Source organism: Tursiops truncatus, chromosome 11 (assembly GCF_011762595.2).
Source record: "Tursiops truncatus isolate mTurTru1 chromosome 11, mTurTru1.mat.Y, whole genome shotgun sequence".
Taxonomy (NCBI): Eukaryota; Metazoa; Chordata; class Mammalia; order Artiodactyla; family Delphinidae; genus Tursiops; species Tursiops truncatus.
Genome location: NC_047044.1, coordinates 6473677 through 6499386, shown reverse-complemented (window position 1 = coordinate 6499386; position 25710 = coordinate 6473677). Strand labels below are relative to the sequence as shown.

Sequence of the window (25710 nt, the reverse complement as noted above, 5' to 3'; positions counted from 1 at the left end):
AAAATCATGATCCATGTGGGCCTACGGTGAGTTTCTGACCACAGCGGGAAAGCACATCTGACATTAGGGGAAAGCAGAGGCCACACAGTGGATGTCGTGGTGTCATCCAAGTTCTAAGTGCTGGCCTCTAGCTTCCGGCATTTTTTCCCCTGTGTATACTCTTCTGAACTCTCCCAATATATATATATATATTTTTTGGCTGCACCACATTAGCTTGTGGGATCTTAGTTCTCCGACCAGGGCTCAAACCCAGGCCCCCTGCAGCGGAAGCACGGAGTCCTAACCACTGGACTGCCAGGGAAGTCCCCAAGTTTTCTACTATAAACACAAACGTCAGAAATAAATGCCAGGCCTTACACAGCCCCTTCCTCTCCCCCTCCCTCCCCCACAAGGACATAGGTCACAGAGCCTCCAGGAGCTACAAAAGTGTTCAGATTAGCAAAGTTTTACTTCAACGTTATGTGTGCTCATAAATGACTCTGAAAAGCCGATATGCAAGAGGATGACACGCTGTGGTCTAAAGGCAACGTCGAGGCCACTGAGAATGTCCCTCAGACAAGAGGCTCTGCTCAAAATCTCCCCCACCTGGGGTGAGGGCAGCAGGAGGGGGGTCTGGGACAGAGGGATAAACACATCATCTCAGCTCTCCCATCAGGACTGGCGGCCCGGGACCCCAAGCTGGTCGATCAGAGGTCAACTGCTTGGAACTCCCAAAGCTGCCTGAACGTTCTGGTGTTTCAGGGAAATGCGAAGGCTCCCGGAGGGCCCGTGTGCCGGATGGAAGGGCCCTTGGTCAGCCCCCTCCTAGTCCAGCCCCAGGGGGAGCCCAACTCCCTGCTGGCCGGGCCTGTGCCCTGGGGTCAGGGCAGCCTCTCACCCCAGCAGCCCCGTCAACAGGACGTGTTGGTGTTACCTACCACGTAGTGTCAGGTGCCGAGGCCTGGCTGTGGCCCTGAAGCAGGCAGTGGGTAGGGGCCTGGCACCTGCAGCTATGGGCTGCCCGTATATTTATGTTTATTTCCAGAGTGTGGTAATGCTCTGGGGAGGGTGGGCAGCATGGTGCTGGCAGCCTCGGCCCAGTAGTGTGTGTGTTTTGTGTGTGGGGGGGACATCTCCAGTGAGGCCCAGACAGAAATCTGCCCTAAAGGTGGCCGACAGCAGCCACCTGTAACAGAGCCCTGCTCCCAAAGGGGCCCCTCGGGGGGCCAGCCCAGCGGGGTGACCTCCCAGGCACGGGCAGGCCAGGCTGAACCCGGCTGCAGCAGGAGACGTGGGGGAGAGTGGTGTTAACAAACGACAGCAGGAGGAGTGGGTACGGACAGGGCGACAGGGCGCGGTGAGTGTGGGGCGGAGCCACTGGCCAGGGCCCGCCCATCAGAAGGCGAAGCAGCGCTCCTTGGGGTGGCCCACGCGGTCCAGGTTGGGCAGGCAGGCGTACTGGATCATGGGCGGGGGTCCGCACATCAGCACCAGCGGCTCCTCCTCTGGGGGCGGAAGGTGGTCCCGGATCATCTCCTCGTTCACGAAGCCCTGGCTGTAGTCCCAGGCTGCGGGGTGGGAGACCAGGTGAGCCCGAGTATGGCTGTGTGACCAACTGCCAACTGCCCACCCGCCCAGCACCCTCTCCTCCGTGACGAAGTTCCTGTGCCATGAATTCCTCCCTTCTTTCCACAAACACTGAAGAATGAAGAGGCTGAGCCAAGTAAACCCTCAGCCCGATCCCCTGCCCCCAAGCCTGGCTCACCTGTGCCACAAAGGCAAGCCCATCAACTTTCCCCACCGCGCTTCACAGCGTGCAATGCATTTCATTTCCACTGGCCTCTCATGTGGCCCTCAGAAACGCCCTGTGGGCGGACAGGGCAGGGGTTACTGATCCCGTTTTACAGATGTGGGAACTGAGGCCAAGAGGACCCAGAGTTGAGTTGTCCCAGGTCACACAAAAAGGCATGGACAGGGCTGGGACGTTAGCCCCAGGTCCCAGAGGTCCCCCAGCCAGTGCCAGGCTGGTCAGGGTGACATTTCCTGCCCCACCACCCTCCATGCTACCTACTGGCCCTGTGCCCACTGTCTGGCTCTTCCCTCTACTGCATGTCGGTCCACGAGGAGCTGTGTCTGGTCCACAGCTGTAGTCCCAGTGCCCAGACAGCCCCATACACAGTAGTTATGCAATAAATGATGAGTAACGGAATGCGTCCCAAATAAGCAATCGGTGAGCCTGAAAACAGCAAGGCCAGGACCCAGGCTGAAGCTCCAGATGCAGGACCCTCGTGGCAGCAACAGCTCCTCTAGGTCCTGCCGGCCTCCCTGTCTCGCACACGCACGTGTACATGCGCAGTGTGTCTCCAGGTTTCACCTGAGATCCAGAGCCACCTTTTATTCCTACAAGTCACTGCTGGTGCCCGCGGCGAGAACCTGGTGCCCCGAGGCTGGCAGGGCTCTCGTCCCACCCAGGCCCTCAGGACTGACCTGCCAGCAGGGGCTGCTCAGGGAGGGGAACCAGCCAGTTCCAGGAGCATGGTGGGCCCACGGGGACGGCAGGCTGGCAGGGCTCCGCCAGGAGAATGGGGCTCTGATGACTGGGGCCCGAGGAGAGGCGGAGGAGGCGACACCCAGCCCGGCTCCACTCTGGCTCCGATCTACGCCTTGGCTTCCACATCTGCGCTCAGGGCCGTAACTCCCCCATCACGGCAGACAATGCTCTCTGCATCACATCATGTACACTCCATGGGGGGGGGGGGTCCCTTGCGAGGGGCCAAGCCAGTCCCAGCTGGTCTTGGGATGAGGAAGAGTCTGCTGTGCTGAGCAACGGGGTATTCTTTACCTCATGGACACTGAGCTGAGTAACTGACCCCATCTCCCTTTTCACTTTGGCTGCTGGGAAGCTCAGAGTGATATACATGGCCACCCACAGCAGGTGTGCATCACAGCCCATGCTTCTGTACAAACCTCATTCCCAATTCCATTCTATGGCCCTGCCCTTGTTTTTCTTTCACTCCCACTTTCCATTTATACCACTCCGACTCACTCTATGAGTCTTTGTAAGGTGCCTAAAATCCCTCTGGAACAAGGCGGGACATAGGTAGGTAGGTAACATTTTATTAACAGATCTAAAATTACTTTGAAAAAACCTGCATGGGACTAAACCATATTTGCTAGTGTAATGAATGTACAGGTATGTAAGACACATCTCAATTTCACAAGGACGTTTTTAGATAGTGTATTTTTCTCTACTTGTATACTGAAGGTGACTCTGTAGGGGAAACAGGGTCAGCTGGCCCCTCTCCCCTGTTCTTTTGCTTAGCTCCACACTGCCTGCTGGCCTGGTACCATTTCCTCCTCAGCGTCTACCCTTTTCAGCTTATACCTAATGTTACGGCAATACCCGAACTACTCTCGAACTGTGGTCAGGGTAATAATAAACGTAAGTGTAGAATACCGGGAGACTACCCAACTGTATTTCTCCTTGGCCAGTAACTGGTTACTCTTAAAACTGTCCCCAGGAGGCACGTCGGTTTGGCGTTGCCAGGTGTCACCACCAGAGGGCAGTGTCCACTCCTCCTGTGGCCAGGCCGTGTGCAGGCAACAGGAGTAGAGACCCCTGCAAGGACACTCCCATCGTGGCCAATGAGCCTACCTGACCACACTCTAGAACCTGCAACCAGAAGGGAGCTAAACCAGCTTTCATTTCCCCCTTTTGAATGAGACGTGGGTACAAGATAAATATTCCTTTCTTGGGCTTCCCGGGTGATGCAGGGGACACGGGTTCGTGCCCCAGTCCGGGAGGATCCCACATGCCGCGGAGCGGCTGGGCCCGTAAGCCATGGCTGCTGAGCTGGATGGGAGAGGCCACAGCAGTGAGGGGCCCGCGTATCGCAAAAAAAAAAAAAAAATCCTTTCTTTACTGGAAGCTCGGACTCCCAGAACCAGTGCCTCCTGTGCGACCTCCAGTCTCTATGACTCCACTTTGTCTTTTCTGGGTCTCACTAATCACCTGCTACTGTACTTTATAATTTACTAATAAACCTGTTTCCTGTTCATCCTCCCCAGCTAGAACATCAGCTCGGGCCAGGCTGGTTTCGGGAACACACAGAGTGAAGGGTCCGACCAGGAGGAGACCCACTGAGACACGGGTGGGCCCAGGACGGCTGGTCCAGCCAGAAGCCCTGGAACAAGACTGTCAGGTCCATGGATCCACCAGGGGCCCAGGATCCGATTTGGTCAACCCAGGAGGGTGGCTCCTCTCTCAGGGATGGACCCTGTTGAGATGGGTACCCCCAGAGCCCGCCTGCTCATTTCTGGGGGAAGCAGAGGGTGGCCTGTTCCCCACACTGTGGTGGTTGAGTCCCAGGGGACCGGGTGGCTGTGTGAGGAGGAGGAGGCAAAGCAAGGGCAGTGTGGCAGCAAGCTGGTGCCCACGTGGGTGCTTTGAAAACGTCCAGTTTCCAATATTTAAAAATTTCCCATGAAAATGCAGGCCCCCAGCTTCCCCTGAAAAATGGAAAGGCTGGCCTCCAGGGCGGTACTCCTGCACAGCAGGGCTGCCCGCAGCTGGGAGGGGGCTGCCCCTCTGCACAGGCAGATGCTCTCCAATTCGTCACAGTCCCCAACACTCCCTATAGTCTCCTAACCCTGAAGCCAAACATCACTGGTGTTATCTACCAAGAAGCCTCAGCTGCTGCTTTTCTTACAACAGAGAAGAAGTTAAGATATTTTTTGGAACCACATCTGCCTAAGGCATGAGAATGGAGTACAGTTTAGTTCCCAGAGGGCAACCTTGTTTCAGGTTTTAGGGGCAGCCCTCATTCACCGCCTATGGGACCTTGGCAAACAGCTTAAACACCTGGATAAGTAGAATGAAGGTAACTGTACATCAGCCCAGCCCACACTCCAGGGCTGATGATTAGAGAGAAAATGGGTGTAAAGTGCCTTACAGGGTATACACTGCAACGTGGAAACACTCACCCTCACCCCAGCACTGGCCCTGGAGACCTGCCCCACAGTGAGCCCCGGCCCAAGGGGAGAACGCTGGCCTTGTTTGTCCAGCTGAGAGCAGGGCAGGCAGGGGAAGGTCTGGGGCTCTGGAGGAGGCGGGTGTGAATTCAAGCCCTAGCTCTGGGGTTTTCCCACTGTGTTCCCTCTCTAATCCCTCCTTCCTCATCACCTTCCTCTCACAGGGCCACAGTGAGCACCAAAGGAGACCATGCAAGCAGAAGCCTCCACAACGGCAGAGGGCTCCGCCAGGTGAGCATGGGCCGGCACCTCCACCCAGCCCACCCGCCTGGACGCTCTCACCTTCAGGGGCTTTGTCCACTGTGTACCAGAGCTTGAAGCGCGCAGAATGTTCGTTCCTCAGTTCCTCCAGCTCCGGCCGCAGCAGGATGTCCTTCTCAGTCTGCAGGGGGACAGGACCCAGCGGTCAGGAGGGACAGCGACAGGGACTGCTTTTGGAGACCCTCGTCATCCCGCCCACCCATGGGCCGCACACTTGGCAAAGCTTCCAGGGAAAGTCCAAGTCTTTCTATGTTCTGGCGTCTCAGCTTGTACGTCCACAGTCTAGGAAATACAGATACTACTTCCCCAGATCACACCTGGCCCTCCGCAGCCTTGCCCACGCCAATCCCTCTGCTTGGCCTGCAGCTCCCCACTTTCCGTCCCCACTGATTTCGTTTAGCCAGCCCCACGTGGCCCTGTAGAGTTCAGCTTGTCACCTCCTCCAGGAAGCCTTCTCAGACCCCCAGGGAGCATCAGCAATCTGCTCCTGAAACAGCCCCTCTTTCCATTCCTAACCACAGACTTTGCCCTGTATGTCTGCAGGTCACTCACAGACGGACAGGGCTCCTCAGGCCAGTGGGTGGCGTGACTGATCTCATAAGACTGTTGTGAAACTGGGGGCCAAAGAGCCCTGTCGATCAGAAAAGGTCACAAACCTCTCCTGAGCCCCAGGCTGGGTGAGGGAGACCACGGGAGAGGCGTGGAGATTGTTCTGAGCGACCTCTTTTCCTTTTTTTTTTTTTTAACATCTTTATTGGAGTATTAATTGCTTTATAATGGTGTGTTAGTTTCTGCTTTATAACAAAATGAATCAGCTGTACATATACATATGTTCCCATATCCCCTCCCTCTTGCGTCTCTGAGCATCCTCTTTATGAACAATGCCTCTCTGACCGCCCTCACTGCCCTGTTCCTGAGGATAAACTCGAGGGAGCGGAGTTCAGGGTAGAAAATTCCACATGGTTAGGGCGTTCAACACAGCAGCTGCTTTACAATCCCCGGGTAGGTTACACCAAGGCGCACACCAGCAGCGTGCCCAGGAGTGTCCACCTCCCTACGCCTCTGCCAGCACTGGGTAATGATCCTTTAAGCTTTGGCAATCAGGTTAGTGGAAAGTAAAGCTTATGTTTTATTTTTTATTATTAATAAGTAAGTTTGTCACTGGTCTAGTAATATCTTATTAGTTTGTAAAAACTTTTTATATGAAGGATATTAATTTTCATTGGTGATGCATTATGTCTCATCCCCAGTTACTTATCTTTCTACCTTATTTATAGTTTGTGTTTTTCCCCAGGGGAGCTTTTCATTTTTAAGCAGATGGTTCCATCAATCTTCTCCTTGACGGGCTCTCCCTGGTGTCTTGCTTAGACTGACCATCCTTGTTCACTCATTCATCAATACTTCCTGTAAAAATGCTCACCTTCTACTTTTTTTTTTCTAAGAAAAGGGCATATGTTGAACTCATACTTTATTTATTTTTTAATTAATTAATTTATTTATGGCTGTGTTGGGTCTTCGTTTCTGTGCGAGGGCTTTCTCCAGTTGTGGCAAGCGGGGGCCACTCTTCATCGCGGTGTGCGGGCCTCTCATTATCGCAGCCTCTCTCGTTGCGGAGCACAAGCTCCAGACGCGCAGGCTCAGTAGTTGTGGCTCACGGGCCTAGTTGCTCTGCGGCATGTGGGATCCTCCCAGACCAGGGCTCGAACCCGTGTCCCCTGCATTGGCAGGCAGATTCTCAACCACTGTGCCACCAGGGAAGCCCTCACCTTCTACTTTTAAAGCTTCAATTTTTTACATGTGTATCTTTAACCTAAACTTCATTTTGGTACAAGGTAAGGTAGGGATCTACTTCGTTTTTTCCAAGTGCATAGCAACTAACTCAACACTCCTTTTCCTTTCTCTTTTCACGTTTGGTATGTCACCTGCATCAGATACAAAGTCTCTCCTACACTTGGGTCTGTTTCTAGGCCAGGGCTGTTCAACGGAGTTTTCTACAATGATGGGAACGTTCTACAATAGATCTGTGTTATCCAACAGGGTAACCACTGGCCACATGTGGCTATGAAACCAATGAAATGTGGCTAGTGAGACTGGGAGAGCGCGTTTTTAACTTTGTTCAATCGTGTAACTAGCCACATGTCCCAGCACAGTCTAGATTTCCTGTTGTGCCATCCAGACGTGCAGTTAAGTCCAGTAAGCCCAGGTCTCACGTGTGGCTCCAGAACCATGCCATTTTTATCACCGACACTTTCCAGTATGTTCTAATATCCAGTGCGCTAAGTTCTGCCTTGTCACTCTTCTTTTTCAAAACTTTCTTGGCTGTGCATGTGTACTTTGTCTTCCAGGCCATACTGCATCATTTTGTCATGTTAAAGGGGAGAAAATATCCCCACTGGGACTTCGAGTATTACTTGATGAAGAACTGACACCTTCGGAATATCTGTCTCCCTGTCCAAGAACCAGGTCGCCCCGCCGTTTATTAACGCTCCCTAATGCCCTTCTGAAAAGTCGTGCTTCCCTTAGGCTGGGGGCAGAGCCCCAGCCTCCCCTGGACTCAGGATGCCGTCCTCAACCTGCCTCCCCACCAGCCTCCACTCCCATCACTAGGTCACTCCAGGAAGAATGCACACGTCTGCAACGTTAAACGCTCCTATCCAAGGCCATCTCAACCCTCACAACCGTCCCGAGAGGTGGGTCCCCCGTTATCCTACATTACGGATGGGCAAATGGAGGTGCTGCGGCCCCCGTCCAAGCCAAGCACGGAGGTCACTGAGGACGGGGGAGGGAGGGGCAACGACTCAACTGGAGCAAAGCAGCAGTTCCCACAGTGTGGCCTGCAGACCCCTGGGGTCCCCGAGACCCTTCAGAGGGACCTTGAGGTCAGAACGATTTTCATATGATACTTAGTTGCATTCTTCACTCTCCTCCCTCACGGCTTCCAGAGGCTACAGGACTCGTGACACTGCACTGACTAAAGTGCAGAGAGAGATACAGAATCCACCGCCCCTGCTAACGGGCACAAAGATGCCCGTCCAGGCGACAGAGGGCTGACGGCCTCCACAGAGACTGCCCCAGTACTACCAAGCTGAACGCTGCCCACCCTCTCAACCCCACCAGCCAGCTTGGAATTTCTGGCTGCCTCCACCCACCCCTAGTCAAGGCCACCTCAGTTGGCCTCAGAGCAGTTTTCTGCAGCTGTGTGGGACCTCAGCCCGGGGACCTCAGCCCGGCCCCCCCGCCTCCAGGCTCAATGTCCTCACAGATGACATGGAGTGGAGCCTGGGCCAGATGGACCCAGAGGCAAACTGACCTGAACCACATCTGAGAGGCGCAGGGGGCCTGGGCACGGCCCCCACACAGGCAGGGGGTGCCTCGTCTTAGCTTCCCCCAAAAGGGGCATCACTGTAAGATCCACGTATTCAGTCATGAAACACTGAACCTAGAAAGACCCTTGTGATGACCTTGCTTCATCATCTCATTCCACAGCGAGGGAGCAAAGCCCAGAAAGGGAGAGTGACTTGTCCAAGGCCACACAGCAGGCCGGGGCGGGCAGGCAGCGGGTGTGGGGAGGAGGACATGCATTCAGGAGCCGGGGAGCCCAGGTCCAAACCCTGTCCCAACTCCCCCAGCTCAGGGACCTCGCGCGGGTGGGACCTTGGCACGTCATCTGTGAAAACAGCCCTTCGGGCTCCTCCCACTTCACTGGTGAGTTCCAAACTCTGTGTGCGGTGAAGGGAACCCTGAGGTGCCAAGGAAGCAGCCAGAGGAGCTGTGGGTGCTCCAGGGGCCTCACCCCTCCACCAAACAGCCCCACTCGGGTGAGACGCTCTGAGCTCCGCACTGAAAAGCCTGACCCCACCAGCCCCTGTGAGGGCTGCTGTGCACAGAACGTTCAGAGCACCCCTCACATTTCAGCCTCCCTGAGCACCTCCGCAAAGCTGTGCAGACCCCTGAGCAGTGCCTGCTGGGCCTCGCCCCCTCTCAGCAGGAGTCGGGTTTGCAGACCTCAGGTCCACCCACTGACCTGGTTGGCAAAGAGCAGATGGCACACGGTCTGATCATCCGGGTCCTTCATGATCGCACGGATCACCTGCAGCATTGGGGTGATTCCTGCAACACAGCCACCCCCCACACACCGCGTGAGCGCCTGCTGCATACGCGCAGGCCCAGTGCCAGGCAGATGCCCAGAGCTGCCAGGACAACTGGGACCTTGGGAAGCTCCCAGTCACTTGTAATCTGTGCCGCATCCCACACCCTGGCCCCGAACCACGACATCCGCCCGCTAGGGACTCAGTGAGGGGCTCCGGGTCCACATACCCGTTCCTCCTGCAATCATGCCCACAGACTTCACCGTTGTGATGACAGGGCTGGATTTCTTGTCCGGACGGATGGCAAACGTTCCTGGGGAGAGGAGAAGGGGTGAGGCCCAGTTCTCAGACATGCTGTGCCTGGGGGTCGGAAGGGCTGGAGAAGCTGCCCCCGCCTCAGGGGTTGGGGCGCGGCGGCCACCACAGCCCCCAGCCAGTCAGGGTGAGGGGGATGGGAAGGCGGCACCGGGACCAGCTCAGATGCAAAGAGGAGCTCGAGGACGAGTTCCTCACTGCGCATGGCTGGGGAGCAGGGAGGCTGGAGAATCAGGGGCGGCCCAGCTCAGCCCTACCCCTTGTTCGTTCTCAGCCAAGCAAAGCTGGTCTGTGGGCCGCATCTGGCCCCCAGAGGCAGCTGGTCTGCAACCCCTGTGCCGGCCACCTTGATTCCTAACAGCCAGGGAAACGGAGGCCCCAGAGAGGAGATGGCTTGCCCTGCGAGAGTCACCCATCCAGACAGCAGCAGAGTCGGGACCTGCACCCAGCATCCACCGCCCCCACTGGGTCCTCGGGGAGTCCAACCCGGATCACCTTTGCCCTGGTAGACCAGCAGCCCATTTGGGCCTCGGAACTCAATGGTGTCTCCAATCTTCATGCTTTCCAGGTACTGGGACATCTTCCCTCCAGCGGGAAACTTGGGGTGGGTGTCTTTGAAGTAAACCTGCAAGACACCCACAGTCCTCAGCTCCCCGTTCCCAGGGCTGCCGGGGTGAGCTCTGGGCCACAGTGGGAAGACACTCTTCTGGGGTCTTCTGCGGCTGTGTGTGGCCTTCTCACACGATGCCCCTTCCACCCATCAAAACTTACCCGTCTGTGTCCCGTCCCCCGCAGTGGTCTGCCCTCCCCATAACATCCCCTTGGAGGGCAGCGCATCAGCCTGGTGTCCGAGGCAGCGACCCGAGGGCCTGCTGCATAATGTTCTGCCAGGAAGCATCTCTGTGACCACCCCCCACCCCCTCCCCCGGCAGGAGATCCCCATGGCTGTCAGCTCAGTAAAGGCTCTGGGAAGCCGGCTCACCAGGCCCTTCTGGTGGATGTTCAATTCTTTCCACTTCGAGCTGCCATAAAAACATCACTCTTGGAACAATTTCCTTCCCGGTGCCTTTTGTGATTTCAGCTTTGGAAAAAGGGATGTGCTACAACGCTCGTACAGAGAGATGGGCAGACAGGGGAGGAGCTCCAGGGCTGGGATGGCTGCACCACGGGGCATTTCTGCTGGGCTTTGAAGGGCAAGCAGGAGTGATGAGCAGAGAAGGGGGAGAGGCAGTGGGGGAGGGACAGCGTGGGCAAAGGCCAGGGCTTGGGGCCTCGGGGGTGGGGTGGGGAGAGGAGCTTGCGGCTACAGCACAGGGGATGTGTCTGTGTGTCTGGGGTGCGGGGCAGGGAGAGTGGAGGGAGAGTGGGCAGAGCCCACTGCGTGCCAGGCTGGGGGCCTGACCTTTAGCCAGGGCCAAGGGGGCCAGTGAGGTCTCCAAGCCAGGAAGGGCCTGGTCCTGGTGAGTATTCCATCTCTACTTGAATCCCCCCAACACCTCCTCCACATCTGGCTCGAGAGACTTCAGCAAGAACAGATGCTGAACTCTCACCACCTTCCCTTTCCTTCCGGACAAAGCCCCAGACTACCAGGGCCTCCAAGGATCTGCCTGGCCCTGCTGACCTCTCCCTTCTCGGTCCCTCAAGTCCTCAAGCCTCCTCCTGACCTCAGGGCCTTTGCACCTGGAAGGTCCTTTTCCTCCGTCTCCACCTGGCTGCCGCCTCCTCAGCCGCCAGACCTTGCCTCACTGTTGCCTGCTCAGGGGGGCAGCTCTCATCACCCCACCCCCACCCCAGCTCTGGTGCCCATTCTAGGTGCTCAGTCTCTTGTGCTTGTCCCCTGAACAAACACTGACCTCTGTGTGACCACCTGTTCAGTGTCCATTCTCCAGCCAAAGACAAGATACTGAGGCCGGTGGGCCTGGGCACCCAGCACAGGGTCTAAATGACACCAAGCGAAGAGGAGATCCAGGCCAGAGCCAGGACTGACAGGCCCAGCTCCCTTCCTGCCCTCACAGACACAGCGCCCAGCCCAGGACCCTGTAAGACCCAGGGCTGAAGCTGAGGCCCAGCGGGGGTCTCTGCTCCTGTCCCCCGACTCAAGGGTCCAGTGAGGGGGCCCTGGGGCCTGCACAGTGGAGTTGAGAGAGCAAGCCTGATCCCCGGGGGTGCTGAGCCAGGGCAGCCATGGAGGTTTGGGCCTTGACTAGGGAGGGTCTCTAACATCCAGCCCACCGGCCTGGGCTGGTTCACACTTTTGGGTGGGTGTGTAATCAGAGAACACGGATCACTGCTGGAAAGTTTGTGTTTCTAATTTCCATAAAAATGTGCCGGGCTCTAGTTGTCATTTCTCCTTCTGTTCAGCATCTTGTTTTTTAAGATCCTTGCTGGTTGTTCTACGTCTCTCTGGTCTGTTGCCTCTAATGGCTACATCTTCCCACAGCGCACACCCAGCCCCCTGCCGGTGATGGATCCCAGAAAGTCCCTCACCCCGGCTCCCGGACACCGTCCCATGAGCTCCTCATACTGCACCCCCAGCGGGCCCGTGGGATGCTTCCCAGGGGAAGAGCAGGTGCCCAGCTCACTGGGCTTCGCCAGTCCGAGAGCAGGAAGGTGAGCCCTCCACGGGCTGGTGGGCCTGCCTGGTTCCTCTTCTGCAGATGCACAGCCTGAGCCCGACGCCAGCCCTCTGCCGAGACCCCAAAGCTTGGCTTGTGCTAAGAACTATGATCTGCTGTTCACTCGGGAACCAGGCACAGCGAGCACAGGGCCTTCAGAGATCAGACTGTGGGGCCTTGGCTGCGAGGTGGTCACCCCCGCGCCAAGCAGCTGTGGCCCCAAGGCCTCACCTTGATGACCAGGTCCACGAAGCCCTTGTCGTCATCGCTGGAGACGGGCGTGTAGGGCCGAATGACTAGGTTCCCGTCGATTCGAGCCGAGAGGTAGATGTGCTGGCCTGCAGGACAGCAGGGGTGAGTGTGGGCTGACTGCCCCTGCAGGGCCCCCTGGGTCTTCTCAGCCCACTTTGCTGCACCCCGTCCAGCATTCAAAGCCTAGCCTGACCTCGGCTCCCACTGCTCCCTTCGCCACCCCCAGGGACTCCCATCACGTCCCATCTCTTTGCCTTTGCTCGTGCTCGTGCCACTGCCGGGGACACTGAAGCAACTGGCCTCTTATCCTGACACTCACCCTTGAAGGCCCAGGGTGGCTGTCACCTCCTCCCTGAAGCCTTCCCTGCACTAACTGAAATGCAAAGCCCCCACCTCTCTGTCCCAGCACCGGCTCCACGTGTGCTGGGTTGGGGCCGCACTCACCGACAGGGAGGCCCAGGATGTGCTGGGGTGACGGCAGAGCAAAGCGGAACCGGCGGGTATCATGGCTGATGACCTGCAACGAAGCGTGAGCTGCTGCATGGCACCCAGGGCAGAGGGGCCCCCAGACTCAGAGTGCCCACCCCTCCCCAGGACCTGCACACGCGTGTGCAAGGGCACAGAGGTCAGATGCACACTGGGTGTGCCTCTGCTCTCACTGGCCCAGAGAAGGGCACTGACCCACCCAGGGCCACAGGGCAAGGTGGTCGGAGCAGGGAGTGAGCTCAAGATCCCAAAGGGAGGGACTTCCCTGGTGGCGCAGTGGTTAAGAATCTGCCTGCCAATGCAGGGGACACAGGTTCGAGCCCTGGTCCGGGAAGATCCCACATGCCGTGGAGCAACTAAGCCTGTGCGCCACAACTACTGAGCCTGCGCTCTAGAGACCATGAGCCACAACTACTGAGCCCTCGTGCCACAACTACTGAAGCCTGTGCGCCTAGAGCCTGTGCTTTAAAAAAAAAAAGATTCCAAAGGGAGGCTGCCAGACACCCCAGAAAATTCAGGAACAGGAGGAAAGGATCCACCTCTGCCACAGCTTGAGAAGTGTCCTGGGGAGGCAGAAACAGCTCAGGGACTGGGCCAGCAGTGGGGCAGAGCTGAGACAAGGCCCCATGTGCCCAGACCTGGGACTCAAGAGAGGGGCTCTAGAAGCCACTACACTAACAGCCGCCCCCGCCCCGAGAAGTGGGACAGCATGACCGTGGCTGGGCTGCAGAGGGCAGGAGGCATGGCAGCCTTGCTGCCCAGGAGGTCACTGGGGCTGGCCATGGCCAAGACAGGGTGTGCGCCCAGGGTGTGGTCAATGGGTGAAGGCCATTCCCCCTCCACGGTGGGGCAGAGGCTGCTTAAGAGTGAGGCTGGGCTGAGGAAGGAGCCCAGTCTTGACTGGGGCCAGGGAGGTGAGCATCCCACAGTGAGCTGTGTCAGAGCTGGGAACCGAACCCAGTGCCCGCACTCCGACCTGGGCTCCGGAAGGCCCCTGTGAGGTCTCCCCTGCACCAGGTGCAGCAGGATGGTGGGTGTCGAGGGGCCGTTTGGAAGGCAGGCAGCTAGCTGTCCAGCACATGTTGACGCCCACACGAGGAAGGTCCAGTGATGGAGAGTGTTACCACCAGGGGGAGAGACGCCAGACCTCTCCAAAGGGACAGAGCGTCACTCTAAGCATCACTGAAGCATGTGAGCCAAGGCAGGTGGCCTGGATCTCAGGAGAGACGGTGCCCAGCCACCACTTAGGACGCAGTGCTTGTCGGCGGCCAGTGGGCCTCTCTGCCCCACAGTCCGGGCCTGAAGCTGCAAACGGAGCCCCAGGGCCTCCCGCAAGCGGATCCCAGGATTATCAACTGGTCCTGGGGCTCAAGGTCAGAAACCCACGTGCCAGATGTTTTTTGGGGAAGAACAGAAGTGAGAGAAAGACACTGATGATTACTAGCCCAGCACAGCAAAAGTCATGAGGCTAACGTGTGTGAGGGCGCGGCACGGTGCTGGCCGTGATGGCCCGAGCAGTAGACTCACAGAGCTGTGGGCAACCTTGCTGATCGCCTGGTCCAGTCCCGTTCAGAGAGGGGAAGGGCCGACAGCCGGGACCCCTCCCTGGGCCACAGCAAAATAACCAAGAGCAGGCCCACCTGCTGGCCCACCACTAGGCTACAATGGGGGAGGGGAACTGCTAGCACGTGTGCCTCCTGATCAATCCAAGGGGCCTGGAGGGTCCACCGTGTGACATCCTGTGACAAAATACCAGACAGTCATCAAAACTAATGAATCAGGCCTTCCCTGGCGGCTCAGTGGTTGAGAGTCCGCCTGCCGATGCAGGGGATGCGGGTTCGTGCCCGGTCCGGGAGGATCCCACATGCCGCGGAGCGGCTGGGCCCGTGAGCCATGGCCGCTGAGCCTGCGCGTCCGGAGCCTGTGCTCCGCAACAGGAGAGGCCACAACAGTGAGAGGCCCGCGTACCGCAAAAAATAAAAAATAAAAAAAATAAAAAAAATAAAAAATAATGAATCAGCTTTGGGTTAGACATGTAAAGGTGTCCATATTGTACAGCTCGGTAAAAACTCAAGTTATTAAAAAAGAGAAACTAAGTATACACACACCTGAACCTCCACACATCATGTACGCAGGAATGTACTACCAGAACGGCTCATGGTGACCCGTGGAGGGGACCCTCTGCAAAGGGGTTATGGGGGAGGGGAACGTTCACACCTCATGAACAGAGCACATATAAACATGTGCTTTTATTTTATAAAAGTAAAATTTTTATAGCGAGCACATATAAATCATACATTACTTTGGGAATTAAAAAACAACAACAAAGAAAAAGAACTTTATAAAAGGAAAAGCTTTTACAACATTGTTATTTCATTTTAGTAAGAAAAAATTGTGTATAAGATATATTGAGAGGATAAGTGTGGTCTCATCTGGGAAGCAGTAATTTTTTTTTCTTTTTCTTTTCTTTTTGCCTCTCTCTGGTTTTCAACTTCTATGAAATCCTGTTACAAGTACAGTCACAGGAGCCCCAGCTCTCATGGGGAGCCCGGGTGCAGACTAGAGCCCAGGACTCAGGCTTCCGGCAAGTGACTGACTTTCTCTGCCCCATGACTCAGTTTTCCCTGTCACACCCCTCCTGAGGCAGCTGTGGTGGCCAGAAATAGCACATGGGAGGGGCTCTGATGAGAGAGAGTAAGGAGGGAAACAGCCTTACAGGGTGGGCGGCTGGGCAAAGGAGGGAGAGGATGGTTTTAAATCACGATCAGAGGTCTGAAAAAGAAAAGCATCAAGTGGGGAGGGCAGGAGCAAGCCTGTGGGAGGAGCAGATGGAGCCGCCCCGCCCGCCCGCAGGGAATCTGACAGATGCAAAAGACTCTAGGGGCCCTGAGTGGGTGACCCTGCGGGCGGGCGGGGAAGGAGGAGGGGAGGAGACCTTATCTTTAAGGAAGGGGCACTGGGATGGGAGCCGCGAGGCCTAGGTCTAAGTCCTGGTCCTGCCCCTAACTCACAGTGTGACCTGAGTTTCTCCTCTCTTGTCCTCTGTTTTCACAGCCATTAAATGGTTACTTGGACCCAAGAGTCCTTACAGGGTCCCTCCCACTCTGACCTTCTGGGGAATAGTGAGTGTGGTTCAAAGAACCAGCTCTGTGGGCAAAGACCTGAGTTCAAAGCCCTCTGCCGCTTACTGGTAGCCTTAGAAAGGGACCACCTTGCTTTCCCCATCTGTAAAATGGGCAGATAATGGGACCTACTTCACAAGGGGCCATGCCCCGAGCACATAGTAGGTGCCTGTGAAATGCTGTGATGCTGACAAGGACAGAGAGGTGCCCATGCCCCACGACGCCCTCAGGCCCCACACTGACCTCCTTGTCAATCAGCCGCAGCGGGTACTTGATGTCCGGGTTCTCGAGAGTGATGGCTGGGGTGGAGCGCTGGAACAGTTTCATGAACAGGCTATACAGGAACCAGACTGGGGAGAGGACCACGTGGCCCAACTGAAACGACAGGACAGACCCACGAGGTCAGACTGCCCCCTGCCCTTCCTCCAAACACACCTCCGGGCCTCTCCCCTACCAGGAATGCCCTCTCCCCATCATGTTCATTCAGGGAACCCCAGCTCCATTTTGGTGCCAGCTGGGAGAAGTTACAAAAATCAGACTCATGAAACCTATCACTGTGTTACTGAGTCGTTGGAAAAGCTCCATTTTCCCTGAGGAATGGGGACAAAGAAAGCTACATAACTGAGCATGTAGCCCTTTTCACTTTGGCTGCCAGGAAGCTCAGCATAAAGTTCCCAAGTACCTGTGCTTAATCTTGAGCACTGTGTATCTGTGCTCCCTCCCTCCCTCCCTCCCTCCCTTTAGTCAATTTCCCTGGCCCTATTAAGTGATGTCAAGTGCTAGCTCTATTTAGACAAACAGACAAACCCCTGAGCCCTGGGGTTCTGCCTTCAGATGCGGGGGCAGCCGAGGCACTGAGCTAGACACTAGGAAGCTCTGCTCCTTGCTGGCTGTGTGACTCTGCACAAGTCCCTTCCCCTCTCTGAACTGAACTGGACCAGGTGATCTGCAAGGTCCCCTGGAGCTCTGAGAGTCTACTCCTAGCATCATGCAGAGCCCTGCACAGGGGTTAACCTCATGACAACCCTATGGGGTAGGCACTGTCATCACCACCACTTTACAGATGAGGAAACAGCTCAGAGAGGTGAAGCAACTCACCCACAGCCACACAGCAGGCAGGTGGGGAGCTGCAACTCAAACCTGAGTCCACCTGCCTCCCCAACCACACTCTTAAACATCAGGCCTCACCCTCATCATCACTCACCCTCTTGCGTGGCTCTGAGAACCTCTTCCTTGCCAGCCCCCTGCCCCCCATATCGCAGCCTCACAAAGACCCTAGAGGCGGTTTGGATTTTTTAAAAACAGAGAAAGCCCACATCCCATGGCCAAATAAAACTGCTTAGGTTTACCTGGAGAGGACACCCTTGCAAGGAAAGACAACCAGCCTGCTGCTCTTTCTAGCTATTTTTGTCCCTGGGAAAAGCACTTAGCCTCTCTGCCCTGTTTCTCCATCTGTGAAATGGGAGTCATAAGCTACACTCTCTGGCTGTGAAGATGGAGATCGGCTAACCCAGGCCGTCCCCCAGCAGGCACTTGACCTCACTGGGTATCTGTGTGCAGCAGCTACCCTTGGCCATCCGGAAGTCGAGTCCTGGGCAGCCTCCACTATCTGGACCACAAGTGAGACTCAGGAAGAGAACAACAGCCTCAAGACCGCTCAGACCAACCCTACAGTGGAGAACCTGGCAGACCCCACCCTAACCAGGGAGCAGCACAGGAAAGGGGCCAGCTGACACCGTGCACCTCCTGACACGAAGCAAGAAGGGCCCAGCACCGCGCTGTGCCTTCCTTCAGGAGCACACAGCTTGCCTCTGACACAAGGAAACACCGAGCGCCTTTCGCCGCGAGAACTGGCACCACTCTTCAAAAACGTCAAAGCCAGGGCTTCCCTGCTGGCGCAGTGGTTGAGAGTCCGCCTGCCAATGCAGGAGACGCGGGTTCGTGTCCTGGTCTGGGAAGATCCCACATGCCGCAGAGCAACTAAGCCCGTGCGCCATGGCCTCTGAGCCTGCGCGTCCGGAGCCTGTGCTCCGCAACGGGAGAGGCCACAACAGTGAGAGGCCTGCGTACCGCAAAAAAAAAAAAAAAAAAAAAAAAAAAAAGAGAGAAACGAAGGCCGAGGAATGGGTCCAGATTAAAGGGGGCTCTGGTGGTTCGGAGGGTGCTCCCCTAAAACTCATGTCCACCCAGATCCTGGGGATGGAAAAGGGTTTTTGCACGTGTAATTAAACTAAGGATCTTGAGATGAGATCCTCTTGGATCCCCCGGTGGGCGCCAGATCCCACGACAAGTGTCCTTCTAAGACAGAGGAGAAGACTCAGAGGAGAAGGTCGTGTGAAGACAGAGACTGGAGTGATGTGGTGACACGCCAAGGAGGCCAAGGACTGCTGGAAGCCACCAGAAGCAGGATGAGGAGGAAGGCCCCTCCCCTAGGCCTCCAGAGAGCACACCCTGCCAAAACCTTGATTTCACACTTCTGGCCTCCAGACTATGCAAGAATGAATTTCCATTGTTTTATGCTACCTAGTTTGTGGTAACTTATATGCAGCCGTAGGAAACGAATACAGTAAGTCCCCTACATATGAACGAGTTCTGATCTGAGAGCACGTTTGTAAGTCCAATTTGTTTGTTAAGTCCAACAAAGTTGGACCCAACTAACACAATCAGCTATACAGTACTGTACTGTAATAGGTTTATAATACTTTTCACACAAATAATACACAAAAAAAAACAAACAAAAAAATAAAGAAAACATTTTAAATCTTGCAGTACAGTACCTTGAAAAGTACAGTAGTACAGTACAACAGCTGGCATACAGGGGCTGGCATCGAGTGAACAGGCAAGAAGAGTTACTGACTGGAGGAGGGAGAGGAGGGGGGAGACGGTAGAGCTGAAGGATCGTCAGCCATAGGAGACGGAGGGCGAGCTGCCATTTCACTCACGCCTGACGTTGGTGTCTTTCACTCACACACGTTCGCACCTTTGAAAGTTTGCAACTTGTAGGGGACTTACTGTACAGAGGCCAAAGAGACAGAACAACTGAATACAATGTGTGGTTCTGAATTTGATTCTGGGCCAGGGGGAAAAAAAACAGTTGTAAAAGACAATCCTGAGACAATAGGTGGCATATGCATGAAGGCTCACAGATTAGACAATAGCACCGTATCAGTGTTACATTCCTGATTTGATCATCGTCCTGTGATTATGCAAAAGAATGTCCTTGTTCTTAGGAGATAGATGCTGAAGTATTTAGGGGCAAAGAACCATCATATCTGTCGTTTACTCTCAAATAGTTTAAAACACACACACACACAATAAAGTAAATATAGCAAATGTTAATATCTGGTATATCTTGATGAAGAGTACATAAGGGCTCTTTATACATCCTTTCAACTTTACTGTAAGTCTGAAATTATTTCAAAATAAAAAGTGAAGAAGGAAGTCCACACTAGTGGTTCATATAGTGGGGTCAACAACCAAAAGGTTTCCCAAAATACTGGTTCTCAAGAAAATTGTTTCACAGCTTGTTCACTCACCCTCCCTAGTGTACCTCCCTGACTTTAGTTCTCACAGCAGATGACCGTGTGTATTCTTCTTATCATAACACTACAAATTCCCCTTTTTGCCTTGGCTGCCAGGAAGCTCAGAGTCAAGTTCCTTGCTTGCATGGAGGCCTCTTTGCTTCCTCTGCAGGCCTCTTGAGGTATCATGTTCTACAGAGAACAGACCTGGAATGGGCCCCTGCCCTATTGAGGATCAGGTGAGAAGATTCTCACCTCTCAAGGCCCAGCCTCACTGCTCCCTCCCTTCCCAGAAGCCCTGCCAGGACCCCCCACTCTATCAACTGGGGAGGACACTCTGGCTGAGTACCTGAGGCCTCTCTGAGCCTCGTTATTCTTGGCTATAGAAGGAAGGTGAGGGCCACTGCCTGGCCAACAGCCCAAGGGAGCTGGGATATGAGATGAGATGGGGGGCTGAGGTCACCGAAGGGTCTATAACCTGTGGAATGTGGGCATGCACACAGGTTTTTCTACCACCCTCGTGGGGCCCCCATCACCCAGGAGACGGAATACCCAAATGAAGGAAGGGCAGAGGCACCAAGATCCCACACCGGGCCTGGCCCTGCCCCCAAACCGGTCCGGCTGCTTCAAGTTGCCCAGCCGAAGCTTTGGTTACAGGCCTTTTGTCGGGCTCAAAACACCGTGCCTCTCCCGCAGACAGAGCCTCCAGGCTGGCTGCAGCCACGGCCTTGCCCCACGGGGCCCCTCGTCTGTTAACCAATGGGTCTAAACAGAAGGCCTGAGGGAGCTGGCCCCAGCGCACCCCTCCGGCCCGCACAGGGCCACACACAGGGTCTCTGGCCACCTGCCCACTTAACCCGCACCTACCATGTCCTGGCTACCAAGTGGTATTTCACCCACCCTGGGTCGCATTTAAGGCCCGTTGGCAGCCCTGGACTCTGGGGTCAGGGGACTTGGGTTTGAGACCCAGCTCAGGACTTCAGGAGAGAATCTTCACCTCTCCAGGCTCCATCTTCCTCAAGTTCATGAGGACAGTCCCACCTAGGGCTGGGGAGGAATCGAGGCTGCAACAGGCCATGTTAGAGCAGACTGGCCAGTGTCCCCGAGCTGGCGCTGCTCCAAGAGTGGGACGTGAATTCTCCGGCATAATCCTCACTTCAATCCTAGGCAGTAGGTACTGTGATTATCATCAAGTTACAGATCAGGAAAGCCAGTCCTCAGAGGACTCACAGCCATTTCTCAGAGAGATTAAGTGACGCACCCATGGCCACGCAACCCAGGCCTGTCCAGCCCAAAGTGTGGCTCTTCCCAAGCCGCCTCCCAGGACAGATGCCCTGGAGCCCACAGCCCAAAGCCCCTTGCTCCAGCACAGTCCCATCTCCCGGCTCTTGCAGTGAAGCCCCAGCTGCCCAGACTAACAGGCTGCTCCGCCACCCCCAAACGCCCACCACGGCTCCCCACTGCCAACACTCCAGGTCCCCACTATCCGGTCACAAGCCTTTCTTGCCTTAGGCCTTTGCACACTCTCCCTTCTGCCCTGAATGCCCTTTCTCTTCCCTCATCCAACAACTCCTATTCCACTTCCAGAGCCCAGCTCAAACGTCAACCCTTACCCTCTAGCTAAACAAGCCATCAGCAGACATCCGGAGCCCCCCCCCCCCAACCTCTGCAAACTCCACGGGGATGAGGGCGACTCTGATGATTCCTCTGCTCCAGGCCTCTCCCACATCAGTCAGGGAAGCCATATCCATGGAGAACATTGTTTAGGGAAAAAGTTGAGTGAAGCTACGTTTGCAGGAAATCACCATTGTTGGGAGTCCTGGAAATAAACTTAAACGACATTAAGAGCCCAAGTGGAGTTATGTTTGGTGCTCTCTGGAGTTTTATTTCCCCCCAGCACAGCCGTTTAAGTGGTCAGCCAAGTTTAATAACTAAGACCCCCTGGCCTGCAGCTCGCTTCACAGTCTGCAAAGCACCTTCCCTTCCATTTCCTCACTGACCCTCAGCACTGGGAGACAGGCCAACTGCATTCTTCATTTGACAAACGAGGAAACTGTGGCTCAGGGAGGCCCAGGGTGGAGTCTGGGCTTCGGTTCCCAATTTTCTGTCGTTCACCCCAAATCTCTCACCTGCCCCAAATGCCAGCCCATGGTTACGTGCTGAGCCGTGAAAATGACTCATTTGTCAACAGTTCTGAAGATGAGTCCTCAACACTGGCCTTGGCCCTTACACCGAACTTGCAGATCCCAGGCGCCAGCTTCGTGTGCCCTGGCTGCCAGCCCTGGGCTCACACGGCTGGGCCAGGTTCCCACGTGAGGTCACAGACAATGTGCGACGGCACACCCAGGAAGGCGGGGGACCTGGTGTCTCATCTCTAGCACTCAGAGCAGAGACACTCAGTAAATATTCGTGGATAAATTCACAAAGGGACAAGAACAAGCCCCTGCACTGCAGTCTCTCTCTGACTTTTCTTACTTTGTCTGAAAGTTTCCGCAACCAGGACAAGGGACCAGATGCTTCCAGGGGGAGGGTGGGGCTCGGCCCTCCACGGAGCACAGGGCTGAGGGGTTGGATCCTGAACTCCTGGCTGTTTCCACACCTGCCTCCCAGAGGTGTGGTGGGACTGCAGCCGCTGCTGGAAGGAGCTGTGCCAGTGAGCGGTGGATAATGTGAGCGGCCTTCCTTCCAGTCCCCGTGCCCAGACGCGACACTCTCGTATCTCGCACAGTCCTTGAGCCCGGGACGCGGGCGCTATGGCCACTCCACTTCAGTGAGGACACTGAGACAGGGTGAGAACTGGCACCCAGCTCGGTCCGATCACTGAGCCCCAGCCCTGCACAGTCCCTCTACGTCTGCGGACAGTCGGGCCACTGAGAGAGCAAGGGTGGACTCTGTACAAATTCCTCTCTGGAGGCAGCTGTGAGCTGACCCTCACTGTCAATCAGTCCTTCAGGTCACAAACCCCAGTGGGCACAGCTGTCAGGGCCCATGTGGGATGCGGCGGACACAGGTCAGGGGACTGCGTCCCTGGGGAGCTCAAGCCAGTGTGGGAGATGGACACGGGCAGAGAAAAGGGTGCCGTGGAAAGGCGAAGCTTCATCTCTGGAAAACTGGAGGCTTTACCAGACTCACAAGGGGCTGGGATGCCCTGTTCCCCGTCCAAGGCACCACTCCCACCCCTGCAAGCAGTGGGCAGAGTAAACAGGAGGCAGGCGGCCAAAGCCAAGGTCCCACCCCAGCTCCTCCTCAGCTGTGCTGCTCACACACACACACACACACACACACACACACACACACACACACACCACGTCACCCCAGCTCCCCAGGGGAGTTAGGGGACAGCTGCTTCGCCAGGCCTTGACCTGGTGCCCCATAGGCCACACAGTGCCCACCAGGGAACCCACCACCTGCCTTTCCCCACCTCTGCTAACACAGGAAGGGGAGAGGGAAACGGGGTGCCAGAGTCCCAGGATGCCTCCAGGGAACCCCCAGCTCACCCACCACAGCCGAGGGGCTGGGTAGCCCTACTACCCCCATGTGGCACCCAGCCAGCTGCTCACCCCCTGGAACTCCCCACCGGGACCCTGCCATCCACTCTACCCAGGTCAGGTCTGGGTGGGCAAAGGGACCTGCCAGGACCCCCCAGGTGCCAGCCCCCTGTGCTGAGGCTTCCCTGCCCGCTGCCCGCCAGCTGTCCAGCTGGGATCTGCGTGTCCACCTCCCTCATGGCCCCCTTCTCGGGAAGCAGGAGCAAGTGGGAGGGAGTGGAGGAAGCTCTGCAGCGAGGGGCTCCTGGCTCTGCGCTTCTGGGAAAGGGAACCCAGGAGGAGGGGCAGGTGGACAGTGGAGCTGCCCTCCACAGGGGAGACCCAGCCCTGCTTCCCAGGGGCTGGGTGTCTGGACCACGGACTAGGCACAGAGCTGCCAGGGTCAGGGGAAAAGCCTTGGACTCTACCTGTGGTGGCGGCCTGTCAGGGTCCACTGAGCACTCACAACTGTGCTGGGGGAAGGGGAGCCAGAGTCGGGGACGGCAGGCTAAGCCCCCAACATACCCCCAGGTGGCTGGCAGGTTCAAGTGCCAACCCCTCGGCGTCCCCACTTCCGGTGTGTGGGAGGAGGCCTCTCTCAGGGCCTGCACGTCTCAGATAAGACGCCTGGTGCCCAGAGCCCGTGCTGGCCTCCCGCAGACGGCGTGGAGCCGCTGTGCCAGGAGGCCTGCCTGGGGTCTGCTCCGGGTATTTGGGCTCAAGTGGGGACCCTGGCAGGGCCCAGGAGGAAAGGGCAACCCTGCCACCCTTTGGATAGAGGAGGCTTAGGAGTTGGTGAAGGTCTCCTGACGCTCAGATGGGGCTCTGCCCCTCATAGAGGGGCTCCAAGGGGTCCTTGGCTCCTCGGCAAAAACACTGAGCAGCCAGATCTTGGGGACACAGAGACAAACCCAACCAACACGGCTAGAAGGTGAGAAGCACTGCAGGAAAACAGCAGGGGCGGGGGTCTGGGTTCCAGTCCGGAGGCTGAGCAGTGAGGGAGGAAGGGGATTGCTGGGAACACGGTCAGGGCGTTACGCTGAGCTGGGGTGATGCCCCCAGGCTAGCCCTGGGCAAAGCCGCCCCCTGGGCTGAACGCCACCCAGAGTCCTGGGCTGGGCCACACATTCACAAGCCAACACCCAGGCCAAGAGGCCTTCTGCCGAGTCCCCAAGGGGGAGCCCCACAGAGCCAGAGGGAGGAGGTGGAGGAGGACGCCAGGCAAGAGGCTCTGGGCCTAATCCTCCCAGTGGCAGCCCTGCCCAAGTGCCCCCAGCCAGCGCCCAGGCACCCGCATGTGTGGGTGGGGACTGCCCTCTGGCCACAGCCTCAACGTGGAGCGCAAGCCACGCACCACCACTGTGGCTTCTGAGAAATTCGAAAGGCCCGAGGGCGAGGGAGGGTGGCCCTGGGCCGAACCAAAGCGACAGCATGACGATGGACTTTGCAGCTCCACAAGTTCAGACTCCGCCAGCCCGGCCAAGTGTTGAGTGGCATTTCTTCATCTGTAAAATGGGGCCAACGGCTGGGGCCTCTCATGTTTGCTGGGTTAAGAGAGACCAGAGCCTAGCTTGCAGCCCACGGAGAGGGTTCAGGGGCTGTTGTCGGTAAAAACTGCGATCCAGCAACACCGCACGTGTGCGCGCACACACGCACACACACTCATTCCACACGCACACACTCCACGTGCACACACCCACTCCACATACACTCACTCCACACACACACACACACCCCTCACACCCACTCCACACGCACACACTCGCAGGTACTCACGGTCACACTCCCGCACACCTGCTCACTCTTTCACTGTCACTCACCCCCATACACACTCCTGCACACGCACACGTCACACCCACACACCCGGTCACACACACGCCCTCACAAACTCACACTCACACATACGCGCTCCCTCCTTCACACTTCACACGTGTTCAGTCGCACTCACACTAACTCACACACGGGGGCACCGGCCACGTTCACCCCCGCACTCGCTCAGCACTAGCGCACACATCCGTACTCATCGGCCGTCCGGGCTGAGGGGGGCGGCGGCGGCGGCGGCGGCGGGCGGGGCGCCCCGAACGCGTGGCCGCCCGCCTCCGGGTGACGCCCCTTGACCGGGAGTGCTGGGCCCGGGTGCAGAGGCCCGGGCGTGAATCACGGCCGCACGGGGACGACCGGGGCGCGGCGGGCTGGGTGGGGCGGGGCCGGGTGGGGTCCTGCGCCCCGCGTCCGAGCCCGGACCCCCCGCCCCTAGCGGCCGGGCGCAGTCGGCGCTGCCCGAGACGGGGGTCCGGCGCCCGCCGGTCCGCAGCGACGCCCCGGGCCCGCGGCAGCCGGCGTCCCCTCCCCGCCTACCGTGCTCAGCTGGGCCCCCATGGTGGCGCCGCTCTGCACTCGCTCCGCCGCCGCCGCCGAGACCGCCGCGCCCCGAGCCAGCCCCCCGGCCGCGTCACCGAGGAGGAGGGGCGGGCCCGAGCGCGGCCCAGTCGGGGCGCGGGGGCGGGAGGCCG

General features: G+C 57.0%; 1 protein-coding gene across 1 annotated transcript; it reads right to left on the bottom strand.

The window, feature by feature from the left end:
* Positions 1-429: 429 nt before the first annotated feature.
* Positions 430-25710, bottom strand: CYB5R3 (cytochrome b5 reductase 3). The gene is made up of 9 exons (XM_033865901.2): positions 25556-25710; positions 16393-16524; positions 12986-13058; positions 12521-12627; positions 10170-10299; positions 9589-9672; positions 9296-9381; positions 5293-5392; positions 430-1547 (listed from the first exon to the last, which is right to left on the bottom strand). Exons 1-9 carry the CDS (start codon positions 25574-25576, stop codon positions 1375-1377), a joined length of 906 nt encoding a protein of 301 aa, XP_033721792.1. The 5' UTR covers positions 25577-25710; the 3' UTR covers positions 430-1374.